At 45.0% G+C, this 14,363-nt stretch overlaps 1 protein-coding gene and 1 long non-coding RNA gene across 2 annotated transcripts; one reads left to right on the plus strand and one right to left on the minus strand.

The window, feature by feature from the left end:
- The first annotated feature begins 1,332 nt into the window (after positions 1-1,332).
- LOC124290660 lies at positions 1,333-2,317 on the plus strand. Its single transcript, XR_006901996.1, has 2 exons — positions 1,333-1,369; positions 2,172-2,317. It is a non-coding gene; the product is annotated as an uncharacterized LOC124290660 (long non-coding RNA).
- A 3,755-nt stretch (positions 2,318-6,072) lies between these two features.
- LOC124290573 lies at positions 6,073-7,492 on the minus strand. Its single transcript, XM_046727320.1, has 2 exons — positions 7,341-7,492; positions 6,073-6,556 (listed from the first exon to the last, which is right to left on the minus strand). Exons 1-2 carry the CDS (start codon positions 7,490-7,492, stop codon positions 6,073-6,075), a joined length of 636 nt encoding a protein of 211 aa, XP_046583276.1.
- Between the last annotated feature and the right edge of the window lie 6,871 nt (positions 7,493-14,363).

Genomic DNA, 14,363 nt, shown 5'->3' on the forward strand with positions numbered 1-14,363 from the left:
TGTTTTATTGTCGGGAGAGAAGAAGGTTTCTAAAGTTCCATATAATATCATGCACGCATGCAATTGCCTTACAAAGGATCCATGCGAAATTATGGACATATACAGTGGACTTGCCATTGCTGTATATCATATAATTAGTATATACAAAAGACCTACCGAGGTTCCACATAATATCATGGGCACATACAGCAGACTTATAAAGGCTACATATGATATCATGCGCATACACATTATCCTTACCTAGACCCCTTAGGAACGAGTGTATTGCATATGTTTCTATCATGAAGTTCAGGTAAAATGACTTTTGTCTAACCAGGTCGGCAATGTAAGCTACACTGATGGAAACTGCATGCCTGACATCCACCTCTTATCTCACAGGTGACGGACCGTCACATTACTGCAAGACGTCGTTGGTACCGCGCGTCGTTGGGAAAATGATTTCAGATGAATCGGGGTTTGATTTGGCGCAACCGAGTGTAGCGTAGACGGACTGAGCGTTTTCATACCGGTAACGTTCGACAGAACGGTCGTATTGGAGTGGCTGAGTAATGGTGGTGAAGGGTTGCTGTGACTGGCAGGACACATTCACGTGTTCTTCACGGACGTGTGACTGCGCAGTACTACCGTGACAACATCCTGGAGGCAGTACTACCGTGACAACACCCTGGAGGCACACGTGGCACACGCATCGACGTCGACGTGGTTTTGTATTTCAGGATGACAACGCTAGAACACACAGGGCTCATATTGTTATTGAGTACCTCCAACAGGAGAACATAACCACCTGGCCAGCACTCAGTCCAGACTTGTCACCCATGGAATATGTCTGGAAACGTCACTGTCAACAACCACCTACCACTCACTACGAACTTGGCGCTGCCCCGCAGGACGAATTGAATGGAATGAACCAAGTTGACATTGGGCGTTTGTTGAGGAGGATGTTTCGTACTTATCGGAATTGACAATAGAGGCGGATCCACGCGGATTTTATGAGTTTTCACGGTAATTGCGGGATGGACAATAGGGCGCTTTGGCCGATCATGTAACAAACGGTATGGTCATCTGACAACGGCGATTAATGCAAATCTCAGTTACACTGCTTTATCTCATTAAACATATAAAATATCATTACTTGTTTATTGAATATTATCACCTACTGTTACTAGAAAATAAACGACTTTCAACATCTTTATAAAGGTTAGGCAAATTATCTTGGACGTCATAAGGTTTAAAAGGATGTGCAACTATCCTTGATTCGCATAAAGCACAGGGAAAAGGGTACACAAGCAGGCGATCCCTCCTATTAACATACTTTCACAATGGAGAAAGAAAACTACTACAGGGATGGTTATGGTGAGCTGCAGGTGAAGTCAAGACGATATACTCACCAGTACAAACCCAAGAGAACTTCTACAGGGATGGTTATGGTGAGCTGTAGTTGAAGTCAAGACGATATACTCACCAGTACAAACCCAAGAGAACCACTATAGGGATGGTTATGGTCAGCTGTAGGTGAGGATCATCGGCTCGGTATTAAAACCAACCACCCTTGCATTTCTCAATCCCGTTATACTGACCAATTGGATGAGACTCCTAAAAAGGAGCCCTCGAGAGGTGAACATCTTTGTGACGTTGGCCTTGGGACCGGCATCCAGCGTATCCTTGTCAAATAGCTTCCGCGGAAGAGTCACACCGTTCACGTCTACCGCTATCCTCAGGATGTTTCTGCCCCCCTCTCACGGCCAACCAACAACAGCCATCTTGGGGACTCGGGAACAGCCCTAAATATTTTCATAGCTGTTTTAATATAAATATCTAAAAGTAAAGAATGAGTAATAGACAGAATCGTATGGCGGTAGGTGTTTTTCTGTAAATAAAGGCATGTCAAGAGAGATTTAGATTCAGATGGGGCGTAGTAACGACAAATATTTCATCATAAAGAAACACGTCAACGGAGTAACTTTGTCAAGCATGTTTGGTGTTTGTAATACCTTGGCACCACAGGTAAAGTAAAGGTAATATACTCACAAGTATCGAGTATCGATATATTCGCCAATACAAACTCAAGAAAACTACTACAGGGATGGTTATGGTGAGCTGCAGGTGAAGCCCAGACGAAATACGCACCAGTACAAACACAAGAGAACTACTACAGGGATGGTTATGGTGAGGCCAAGACGATATACTCACCAGTACAAACCCAAGAGAACTACTACAGGGATGGTTATGGTGAGCTGCAGGTGAAGCCAAGACGATATACTCACCAGTAAAAACCCAAGAGAACTACTACAGGGATGGTTATGGTGAGCTGCAGATGCAGCCCAGACGATATACTCACCAATACAAACCCAAGATAACTACTACAGGGATGGTTATGGTGAGCTGCAGGTGAGGCCAAGACGATATACTCACCAGTATAAACCCAAGAGAACTACAATAGGGATGGTTATGGTGAGCTGCAGGTGAGGCCAAGACGATATACTCACCAGTATAAACCCAAGAGAACTACTACAGGGATGGTTATGGTGAGCTGCAGGTGAGGCCAAGACGATATACTCACCAGTATAAACCCAAGAGAACTACTACAGGGATGGTTATGGTGAGCTGCAGGTGAGGCCAAGACGATATACTCACCAGTACAAACCCAAGAGAACTACTACATGGATGGTTATGGTGAGCTGCAGGTGATGCCAGTCACGGATGAAGTAGGCAAGACATCCAACGAGGAATAGGCCAAAGCACCAGAAGAACTCGATGACTACACCTGCGAAGGTTCGTTTATAGCGCATAAATATGATCAGATCACAAACTCTACCCAACTTGTCTCACCTTGCAGGAGAGGAATGCACATTGCATACACAAAACAAGCTGATCTGACACTCGATTGAAAGAAACACTCTTGTCTCAAAAGCACAAGACTTTGACTTTAAAAATGCTAAGTTCTTATTTACGTTTGCAGACAAACTCTTTCAACGCAATTTGTTCCATATACACACCATAAACGAAGGTGGATATCAAGAGTATGATACTGGAGGCACCGTTGAAGAACCTGATAATGACAAAAGCAGTCCCTATTCCTGTGCCAAGGTGACGCAACACAGCTAGCAACAGTGACTTCTTGCGGCCAAACCTAGAAAAATATCCCAATAGATGGTTGCAGTAAAATATGGGGTAGAATGATATTTTAATCGCATTTCATGTTTTTTTAAGTTTATTGTGCTTTCTGTCTAGAAAAGATGTTCACCTTATATTTACATTAAGTCAAATAATAATCTCAACAGAATATTACGAAAGGGTACATGTGACCTCAGACTGGACAATACGTACAGATCTGAAATGATGCCGAAGACCAAAGAACCGAAGAGAAGTCCTGCAAAAAGAATGCTGTTGGCCAGAGATCGGAGTCCTCTGGTGCCATACACCATGTTGAACTGGAAATAAACTAGTTGCAGTTATGGGAAGGGGTGAGTGAATACATGGACAGTGCGCCCGATTTCATAGTGAACAATGTTAAAACATGTGTCCTCTCTGTACTGAAACTGATGCAGAATTGTGTTATTTTTTCAATGTCTTGATAGCATGGTTCGATTTTGCAAACCCAATCAAGTTGCTGATAGAAACAAAAGTATCTACCTCTGTGATAACGGTGTTCTTGAAGACAGAGTTGTCGTACACCCAGGCGCTGCATTCCTGAGTTGTTCTGTTCTGACCTCCTGAAACATCGTCTTTGTAGATGAGACAGGAGTCCCTGACACTGACGCCTTTCTCCGTCTTCCAGGGTATGGAGGCGTTATATGCAGACCTTTAGTCTGTAATAACGATCAGCTGCGGCTGATGAGGATGACATTAATATGGTATGTCTACCCAATGAAAGACTACACAACGCAGAAGTGTGGATGACAATGAGCGCGGTGTGGATGGCGCCGACGGGACCGGATATATAGCTTAGCTTTTTGCGGCCCTCCGCCGTGTAAAGGCAGACAGGCAAAGCATAGGCAAGTTTGCACTTCCTCCCGCGGAGACAGCAGGCAGGTAAGGCATTGCAAACTTTGTACTTCCTCCCGCGGAGACAGCAGGCAGGAAAAGCAGGCTGATAAGGCATTGCAAACCTTGTATATCCTCCCGCGGAGACAGCAGGCAGGAAAAGCAGGCTGATAAGGCATTGGAAACTTTTGTACTTCCTCCCGCGGAGACAGCAGGCAGGAAGGTTTGGGCTGCCACTGTGAAAGCAGAAGCCAAGTATCCCCCTTATTAAGCCTATTTAGTGTTTAGTCCCGTCGGCACCATGCCCACCGCACCTGTTTATTACAAAGGAAGCAAGACACAAAGGTTATGGTACATGTTATGCATACTGAGAACTGTACAAAGACTTAATATAAGTCGTGCATTTAACAACCTCTGCGCCCAGCACCCCCACTCCCCAGATCATGTGCTGCAGCAGGAAGGGTGGGTGGGAAATTATTATGGATGAAGCAAGATGGTGAACCTGTCAGGACAGCATGCAGAATAGAAAGGAAACGGACGTGACGTATGCCTGCGGATGTGACATCACTCCGGAAGTGACGTAGCTACTATTATGGAATGCGGAAATAATACACTGCCACGTGCGTTGCTACACTGGATACTTATCATAAGATAAGTGTATGAATACTTTGCAAAGAATTGTATATTCCACCCATCCCCCTTTTATCAAATTATGCCGCCTTAGTACCTAAAGGTTAAGACAGATATTTCACGAACTACACTGCCGACTGTGTGTTAGCCGCATGCCGAAATGAAGATGATTAGAAATGACATAATTCAAGGTGAAGTTAAACGTTACATATCCGAGTGTATTTCACTTGCCAGAGCAGTGCTAGAGCTGTGCGAATGTAAATGCTGCCTATAAACCCATTTAGCAACTAATGCTAAATGCCATTATATGCAGACCTTTAGTCTGTAATAACGATCAGCTGCGGCTGATGAGGATGACATTAATATGGTATGTCTACCCAATGAAAGACTACACAACGCAGAAGTGTGGATGACAATGAGCGCGGTGTGGATGGCGCCGACGGGACCGGATATATAGCTTAGCTTTTTGCGGCCCTCCGCCGTGTAAAGGCAGACAGGCAAAGCATAGGCAAGTTTGCACTTCCTCCCGCGGAGACAGCAGGCAGGTAAGGCATTGCAAACTTTGTACTTCCTCCCGCGGAGACAGCAGGCAGGAAAAGCAGGCTGATAAGGCATTGCAAACCTTGTATATCCTCCCGCGGAGACAGCAGGCAGGAAAAGCAGGCTGATAAGGCATTGGAAACTTTTGTACTTCCTCCCGCGGAGACAGCAGGCAGGAAGGTTTGGGCTGCCACTGTGAAAGCAGAAGCCAAGTATCCCCCTTATTAAGCCTATTTAGTGTTTAGTCCCGTCGGCACCATGCCAACAGGCCCGCACGCTGCCCACTGCCGGACAGCGAGCGGGGCTGCCATCCACAACGAGTTAAAGAGTTAAAGGTGGGAGTAGGGGAGAGGACGCAGAAAAGGTCTTAATGTTTGAATGCTGCCAGGATGGCACGATGTTGGGCGTCCATACCTGGCTTGGTTAGGTGAACCCCGTCCAGATAATGAGCGGGGTCAGGTGTGAATGATACAACCCCGCCGCCCAGCTGCTCTTTCACGATGTTGCTGACTCTACGATTTAATTTCTTTCTCTTCAGCTCGAGGGCGCGGAGATCAATAGCTCCACGCCACTCGAGCCGAGGCAGCATCTGCGACCAGATGATGGTGGCAGCTGGGCAGCGCAGGCGAATATACAGCAATTCCTGGTGCATGTCATCGTAGAGGACTTTGGAAGGGACCTCACACAGGTCGTTAGAACCCAGGTGGATCACGATAAACGACCTGCATGGGCCCCTCGCCCTTATTAGCCCGTCCACCCTGCTGCGTAGTTCCGACCACCTGAGGCCCCCCCTTGCCGACCAGATGACCCCCCCGGCGAGGCCCAGGCTGCTTCGGTGCGGCCCGAGGTGTTGTTGCAGCCTCGCCATGTAGCTTGAGCCAATCACCCACGATGGTCCTGCAACCCATATTTCTTAAATTAGTTTTGTGTGCTTAGCCGGGGGATACGGATATACGCCTGGTAGGCATTCGATCTCCAGCGGCCAAATTCCTGAATCTGAACTGCCGGAATTCCTTGCAACGCTGCTGTGGTTGCTGCCCCTATCCGAAATGAATGAGAAGAGTAAAGATTAATATTGATGGGTTGTTTTGCTGCCGCTAGCGTCTTCCTGAGCACTGCCTGAAACTGAAATCTTGTTAGAGGAGCGGAATTAGTGTGAATAAAGAAATATCCATCTGTACGTGGCCGCACTGCCAAAAATCGTGTCAAAGCTTTGACGGGGCACAGTATGGACCGAGGGACTGCTTGAATGGCGATGCGTGTGCCGCGGCCTTGTTGATCTGTTTTGGAGGCCCGTAGGACCACCTCGACGTAGGATTGGTCGCTAGCGAAAGATAGGTCATTCAGCAACAACGCCCGCTGTGATGAGTCGCTGATTGAACCGGCAACTACCTCACTTACCCTGAAAAACCCAAAAAATGTTAGCAGGTATGCCGCTGAAAACATAGAAGCTTCATATGAAGACCTACATACAGTGGGGAGGAGTTGCACAATGCGAGTTAGCAGATCGAGTGTAATCGGCTGACGTGTATCTGGCTGCCTCGATCTCCTGGCCATCCCTGCAATGGCTTTCTGCACTAGGAAGTGGTTAGACATGCACTGCAAGGAATTGAGCTTGTGTATGGAGGATAATGCTGAAATGTAAGAACGGGCCGTGCTGGGAGACCTACCTGATAATGAGAGATAAGCTATAAAATGAAGCATATGATCTAAAGGTACAGGCCATATGTCAGGCAGGGAGTACACCACCCGAAATAGCCGTAGTGACTGTACCGCCGACTCATAAGTCCTCCAAGTGTTTGCTGCCATCGAGTTTGCTACTAGACTGTTTGCTTCCGCTGTTAGATGAGCCAGATGTCCGCTGGGATTCCTGAGGCCTGATGATCCGCCTGTGGGGCTGCTGCTCGAAACCGTGACCACTGAAATCTCGAAAGAGCGTCTGCTATTATGTTGGCCTGAGTTGGTATATACTGTGCTTTGAAGTGTATGTTGTTCTGCAAGCATATGAGGACCATTCGTCTGAGCAGTTTCATTACCCTTTGCCCTTTGGCAGTGTGCCTGTTGATAATACTCACCACGGCCTGGTTGTCACAGAACATTAGTACCCTTTTGTTGGCCAGACTGCTGCCCCATATGCGCAATGCCACGACTATAGGAAAGAGCTCTAAGCATGTAATGTCTTTCACCCATCCTTGTTGTATCCATAGATCTGGCCACCTGGCATTGGCCCAATGACCTTGGAAATATGCACCCCAACCCTGAGCGCCAGCTGCATCTGTATAAAGTTGGAGTATTGGGGTTGTAACCCAACCCTGTTCCAAGAATAAGGTTGTGCCATTGTGCCTGGCAAGAAACTGAAGCCACAGATTAAGGTCTTCACGCATACCCGCTGATACCCGTATCCTGTGGTGTGGCTTGCGTGCCCCCTTTTTGTGCGTCGATGAGACGCCGCAAGAATGGACGACCCATGGGAATTGCCTTGCATACAAAGTTTAGCTTTCCCACTATTGACTGCAGCGTATGCAGTGTAACTTTCTTGGATGATGAGTCTACCAGCTGTGACAGCTGATGGACCAGTTGGCTATCTTGTCCTCCGGTATCCTGATTTCACCCCGAGCCGTGTCTATGGTGAGGCCCAGGAATGTCAGACAAGTTGTAGGTTGTACAGTCTTCTGGTGAGCGATAGGCACGCCCAGATTATCAGCCAGTTGCAAAGAGGTGTTAAGCATGTTGGAGCATTTGCTTAGGTCCACTGCCGCCAGGATAAAATCATCAAGGTAATGAGCGATGTCCTGACTGCACGTAGTGGCCTTGATAGCCCATTCAATGAAAGTGCTGAATGACTCAAATAGGGCACAAGAAATGGAACAGCCAAAGGGAAGGCATTTATCAATGTAAAATTGTTCTTGAAACTTAATGCCGAGTAGCTGAAAGTCCGATGGTACCACAGGCAGGAGGCGAAAGGCTGATTTGACGTCAAATTTTGACATGTAAGCACCCCTGCCCAAGTTTTGAATCATGGCTACAGCCTGGTCGAAACTGGTGTACTGCACTGTACATGCTTCCTGTGGTATAAAATCATTGATTGATGAGCCTTGAGGATGCGATAAATGATGGATGAGGCGGAAGGCAGCCTCACCATGAACTGATGAATCAACTTTCTTAGGCACCAAGCCGATTGGGGAAACTATAAGAGATTGCACTGGTCTGTACGAAAATGGGCCTGCCATGCGACCCAACAGAATTTCTTTTTGCAGCTTTTGCTCCACTATTAGTGGCTGTTCCCTGGCAGATTTAAGGTTGACAGCGTCCCGAATGACCCGTGGCCCTTCGTAGTTTAAGCTGAAACCCTTACTGAAACCCTCCTGTAGTAACTGAGCTGCTGCTGGATTGCACAATTTATATTGCTGCAACCATTGTTCCAAGCAAGGGATGTTAATTGGAGTTGGGGCCGTGTGAAATAGCTCTGCCTGGCAAGGTAGGTTGACGCTTAAGAGATTGGGCGGTGGTGACTGTGTTCTTTTTGCCACGAAAACAAGACATGGCGCCATGCCCGCCTATGTTACATGCTGAGCACCTGTGTGCATAACGGCACATCTGACCCCTCTCGCAAGTGCCACGATTGAAGTTTCTACATACCTCTGTGCGCTGCTGAGTGTAGGTGGAGGCTCTGGCTGGGTAGGCAAATGCCTGCTGCTTGTGGCTGGGGAGCATTAACTGCAGCCACAGTTGTCCGTCGATGGCACCCCATGACCGAAATGGGTCCCTCTCCATTTTTTTGCCTAAACTGGACGTCGTACTGAGACCAGCAGTCACCGCCAAATCGTGATGCGGCACCGCGGATCGTCTCCATGTACGAGAGCATTTGTTGTATCTTGTTGACATCCGCCTGACGCTCTATTACCACGCTGATAAAAGTCAAGAAAGCAGATGTCCAAGCCCCAATGTTTAATTGACGGACAGACAGCTGCTTGGGTTTAAAAAACTACCTGTCCTGAAATATCAAGCTCCATTGTGAAGTTGGAACTCTCCTGTGCTGCCTGGTTCTCTGGTGGCAATAGGGACCTCATATCTACAAATTCCCCACGATGGATCTTTTCCCTCACTGCTTGCTTCACATGGAAACTTATAGTCTCCGCCCTGAAGTTCAGCTGTTGATTTGACAGTGCCTCTGCATTAATCAGTGACTCCGGATTAGAGAAGGGTTGCCCCTGTATACAGAAGTTTGGCATAGCGGTGGGGACCTGCGGTGGCTGTAACTCAACATCAGGCCTAACAGAGCTTGGAATTAACAACTCCGGCGAAATACTAATATGCCCAAAGTGAGACGTACCTTGATTAGTGGATGACGGAGCCATCGGGGTGATGAAGCTTGGCTCCAGCGGGGGGTGTCACATTGATGGTTGCCGGAGGAACCTCACGTGGTGTAGACACAGAGGGTGGTGCGGGTTGGTTGGCCTGAGGGGCAGCGCTCCCAGGGACAACACCAGAAGCGCGTGCCCCCTTTGCCTGACGCCTGGCAACCTTAGGGCGTCCCCTGACCACAGCGTGGTTGATGGCTGCCTTGCGCTTTGGTGGCATGATGAGTTGCTCGGAAAGAAAGTTGTACAATTATTTAAAACAATCAAGAATTCAGATGAAAAGGACGTAATGTGATAGCGGATGCGAATTAAGTATTAAGTTAATTCAGAATTTTTACGAGATAACAAAATTTGAGCGAAGATCGAGAAATTATTATGGATGAAGCAAGATGGTGAACCTGTCAGGACAGCATGCAGAATAGAAAGGAAACGGACGTGACGTATGCCTGCGGATGTGACATCACTCCGGAAGTGACGTAGCTACTATTATGGAATGCGGAAATAATACACTGCCACGTGCGTTGCTACACTGGATACTTATCATAAGATAAGTGTATGAATACTTTGCAAAGAATTGTATATTCCACCCATCCCCCCTTTTATCAAATTATGCCGCCTTAGTACCTAAAGGTTAAGACAGATATTTCACGAACTACACTGCCGACTGTGTGTTAGCCGCATGCCGAAATGAAGATGATTAGAAATGACATAATTCAAGGTGAAGTTAAACGTTACATATCCGAGTGTATTTCACTTGCCAGAGCAGTGCTAGAGCTGTGCGAATGTAAATGCTGCCTATAAACCCATTTAGCAACTAATGCTAAATGCCATTGAGATAAAGTATGTTTTGTCAGACTAAATATTGTATTCAGATGGAAAGTATTGAGGTTCTTTTTTGTTACAGGATTTCAATTTTGTGTGTGGCTTTGATATGAATAACACATTCCTTGACAGGCTAACGAGCTGACGGGCTGCCCAGAGTCGATCAGGCGTGCTCAACACGATGACAAAGGAATCGGATCTGGTTGATGTTCCAGACACTGTGATCTCTTATTTATATAGGCATGGTTGATGCCCAGCGAATGTATACCACAATGCCCCGTCTTCATTTCACGTAGTACTCGCAGCGTTCGATATAATCGCCAGCCCGGAGGCCCAGCGCCGGTTGTTATTGTATCGGGCCGGCAGTTTCAAATATTTGTTGGCCCTTGTGGCCTTCAGTAAATTTTCTGTATTTTTTTCAATTGGAATCTTTCCCCTTTTTTTCTTTATTAACGTTCGGGTATCATCCATGATCCATCATGCCACGATAACTTACAGTTTCACTTCCTGGTATTTCAGTGCTAAAATAACGCACATGGGAATGTCAACACCAGTCTTTATCAAATATAAAGAAAGTTCGCTAATTGATTTTGTACAAACGGCGTGAAACTGTGTACAGTGTAGTCTATTTTGTTCTTATTGATTTGACTTAAACAAAATGGGCCTGCAGATTTCATTCAGGGCCAGTAGATTTTAAAGCTTTCAGGCGGCAGCAGGCCCTGATGGCCAACTGGCAAATTAAAGTATTGCAAACACTGAGTACTTGTGAGATTAATAATTACTTAAGGCAAGTACCCGGATGAACCTTGGCGATTCCTGGTGTGTTTGGGATTGTAAATATCCAGTATTGGGAACACGTATTTTCGCTATCCTTTATTTCGTGTTTTTTTGTTGCGAGTTTTCAATACTTATAAGAACAACATTCAAAAGGATTGTCAACATGAAATCACATATATATCCTAACATAAATATTCATAAATACAATCTAAGGATCACTTATTGATGCAGAATGCATGAAATAGTTACCACATAGTAATACAATAGCAAGCGCCACAGGTTTTGTTCATTAATATTCATGAGTGTGTTCCTCTTATGGAAGGGTTCACTCGGTATCTATGACGCCAATGGTTGAAACTCTGACCTTCGATGCCATAGATAGGGGCCACATGCTAATCGGAAAATTGCCACATGCTGAGTGACAGTAGCTCAGGGCCCTACTCATGTTTGGGTAAAATAATACGCCGAGCCATGCTGTTTTGTTTTGAATGAATAAAATAATCAGCATTTGTTCGCGTTTTCTTACCTTTGAATGTTTACATTTGTATTTTTAAAAGGTAAGAAGTGTATATTTATTCAGCTTTTATAAAAGTTAATCCCACCTGAAACATTTCAAAAGAGAAAATACCCGTGAAGGTCCGGGTTAGAATGAACCTTCAGTAACCCATGCTTGTAAGAGGCGACTAACGGGATCGTGTGGACAGGCTCACTGGCTTGGTTGACACATGTCATCTGTTCCCAATTGCGCAGATCAATGCTCATGCTGTTGATCACTGGCTTGTCTGGTCCAGATTCGATTATTTACACACCACCGCCATATAGCTGGAATATTGCTGAGTGCGGCGTAAAACTAAACTCACTCACATATTCCTACTTATGCCTTTCGTGATGGAGTGTGTGAGAAAGTATGGTTTTAGGCCGCTTTTAGCTATATTCCAGCAATAATACGGCGGGGGACACCAAAAATGGGCTCCACACATTATAGTATATTGCAGTATATTGCAGGGGTAGATGCGCATCTATGGAACACCCAGAGGATTCCATTATGTTACAGAGACTATGTACTATTCAACTCAAGTCCTCAGCGCTTTGTGAATATAGGTCGGTAGGTCAGGGACAGTGATCTCACTTTCTGGACCATCGCCCACTTAACCATGACCCTGTAACAGCCAAGGGAATCTAGGTTCTGCCTTCAGAAGCCTGGCCACCCGTTAGTGGTCTTACGACAAACATGGGTTGCTGACGATATTAGCCGGATGATCACGGGTGTGATACATGGTAAACTTGATTGTTGTAGACAGCATGAGGAAACTGAAATGGTCTCTTCTGATCTTACTGAGGTTTAACCCTACCTGTGTATGATTAATGGTACTTAATATGAGTGCACTTGTCAAATGTCAAAGCTGCCATATTGAAAGTAAACACGTGTTTTGTGATGCAGTTAAAGATGAATATCACCTCTTTTTACTTAACATAATCGTCAACGCCAGATAAAACCAGTCTCGATTATCCGTTGTGGAAAACTTTATTCGGTGAAAAGACAAAATAGATGTTGAAGGTAAGTTTATATTATGTGAGAAGAATAAAACTCCTTTCAAGGTTGTATATGCATCCGTAATAGAAGCAACAAAACCCGCTCCACATTTATAGGACATCTAAATTGTAATTCTCAAAGTGTAACCTGGGCCTATGGACTATATTACTTTTTCTGACATAAACCGCCATACGTTGTACAATTGTGATTATATCATGATCATATATTTGTTTCAGCAGAATTGCAGCTGTATGATGTTGTTTGTAAACACATGTACTCTGGACCAGACAATCCCGTGATTGCCACCATGCGAATCGAGGAGCTCTGATTCAGCCTCTGGAGTGATGGCGTTTCCCATTGTGATATCTGTTCTTAATGATTCCGGTACAACACTTTTAGCTCTACACCGTAACGTTGCACTGACAAAAAGAGCAAAGCAATAACACATTCCGCATCTACAACAGCCTTTTACAGACACTGGAGGATCTTTCTCAAATGTCTGACCATAATATACAACTTCGGTTTATGGTGTGGTTTGTATTATTTGTATTCAGTGGTATGCGTGCGTGAGCAGTGGCAAAGGTACTGTGTAGCAGTAAAAGCAGATGCCCTGGCTCTAATTTGAAGTAACGAAATTGTAAAAGTGTTTATTAAAATGCTTCATGCCAGGTGTGCGCCAGATGTGTGTCACGAAGTATCAAACTTAAAGCATCTGTCATAGTGTCCACTTTATTCTATTGTTTCTGCTTACAACCTTTGTGAAGTAAAAGTAATTGATATTAAAATTAATAAGGGATGTAATAATTTCATCAAAATAGGAACAGTTAGTTTCCCTTTTGTGGCTAATTTCATATGAAAAGATTAATCAGGAGCAAGACAGTCAAAATTTGACAATTTCAAGAGAAATGATTCTTTGTTAAACAGTCCAAATCATATACATTTGTTCTCTGTCTATGAGTCCAGCAGATTTTACCCCGACCACGTCCCATTTTGGGAACCAGTGAAACCGCTTCAGCACAGTCCATATTAACACCTACACATAAACCTACAATGACGTCATTCTATTGTCATTTAGAAGATAAATAGTTTGGTTTGTTCAATTTCCGGGATTCATTGGAATTCAATTGCAACATAGGCAAATTTAGTTTAAAACCGACGGAGTTTAAAGCCCCAAATTGTATTTCTCTCGGTTGCTTTCGATAATGGCCAATGAAGTATTTCCCTCAGGCCATTCTCATCAACCTTAGCAAAGCGGGACTGTGGAGGGACGCTCGGTGGACAAGATGGAGGCTTTAGTGCTGGAATTTCCAGTGGAAGTGGAAACGTCCGGACTGCTGGGATTGGTGTCTTTTGGAAGATCAATATCCAGAAACAAGTAGCATTAACGTATTCTTTGGCTGAATAATAATCTTTAACCTTCGAATATTGTACCAAATTAAATACACGAATGCTTGAGAATTGCAGAGCAGTTCATTTGTGAAGACATCATTGAAGGATATTATTTTATGGCTCTTCTATCACTTTACTATTTTCTGATCACACATTGATTATGTGGCATGGGATTGTACTCCCCATCATCTTTGAATAACTCTTCCGAGAATTTGTCGTCTTCGAAGATTTTATCAAAATCCCCCAGAAAGAAATTGAGGTAGTAATCTTCCTCCATTATGCAAATTCATGCAGCGAAAGTAGTACGGTATTAGTGCCAACGAATT

Source organism: Haliotis rubra, unplaced genomic scaffold (assembly GCF_003918875.1).
Source record: "Haliotis rubra isolate DU_JTF1 unplaced genomic scaffold, ASM391887v1 Scf47, whole genome shotgun sequence".
NCBI lineage: Eukaryota > Metazoa > Mollusca > Gastropoda > Lepetellida > Haliotidae > Haliotis > Haliotis rubra.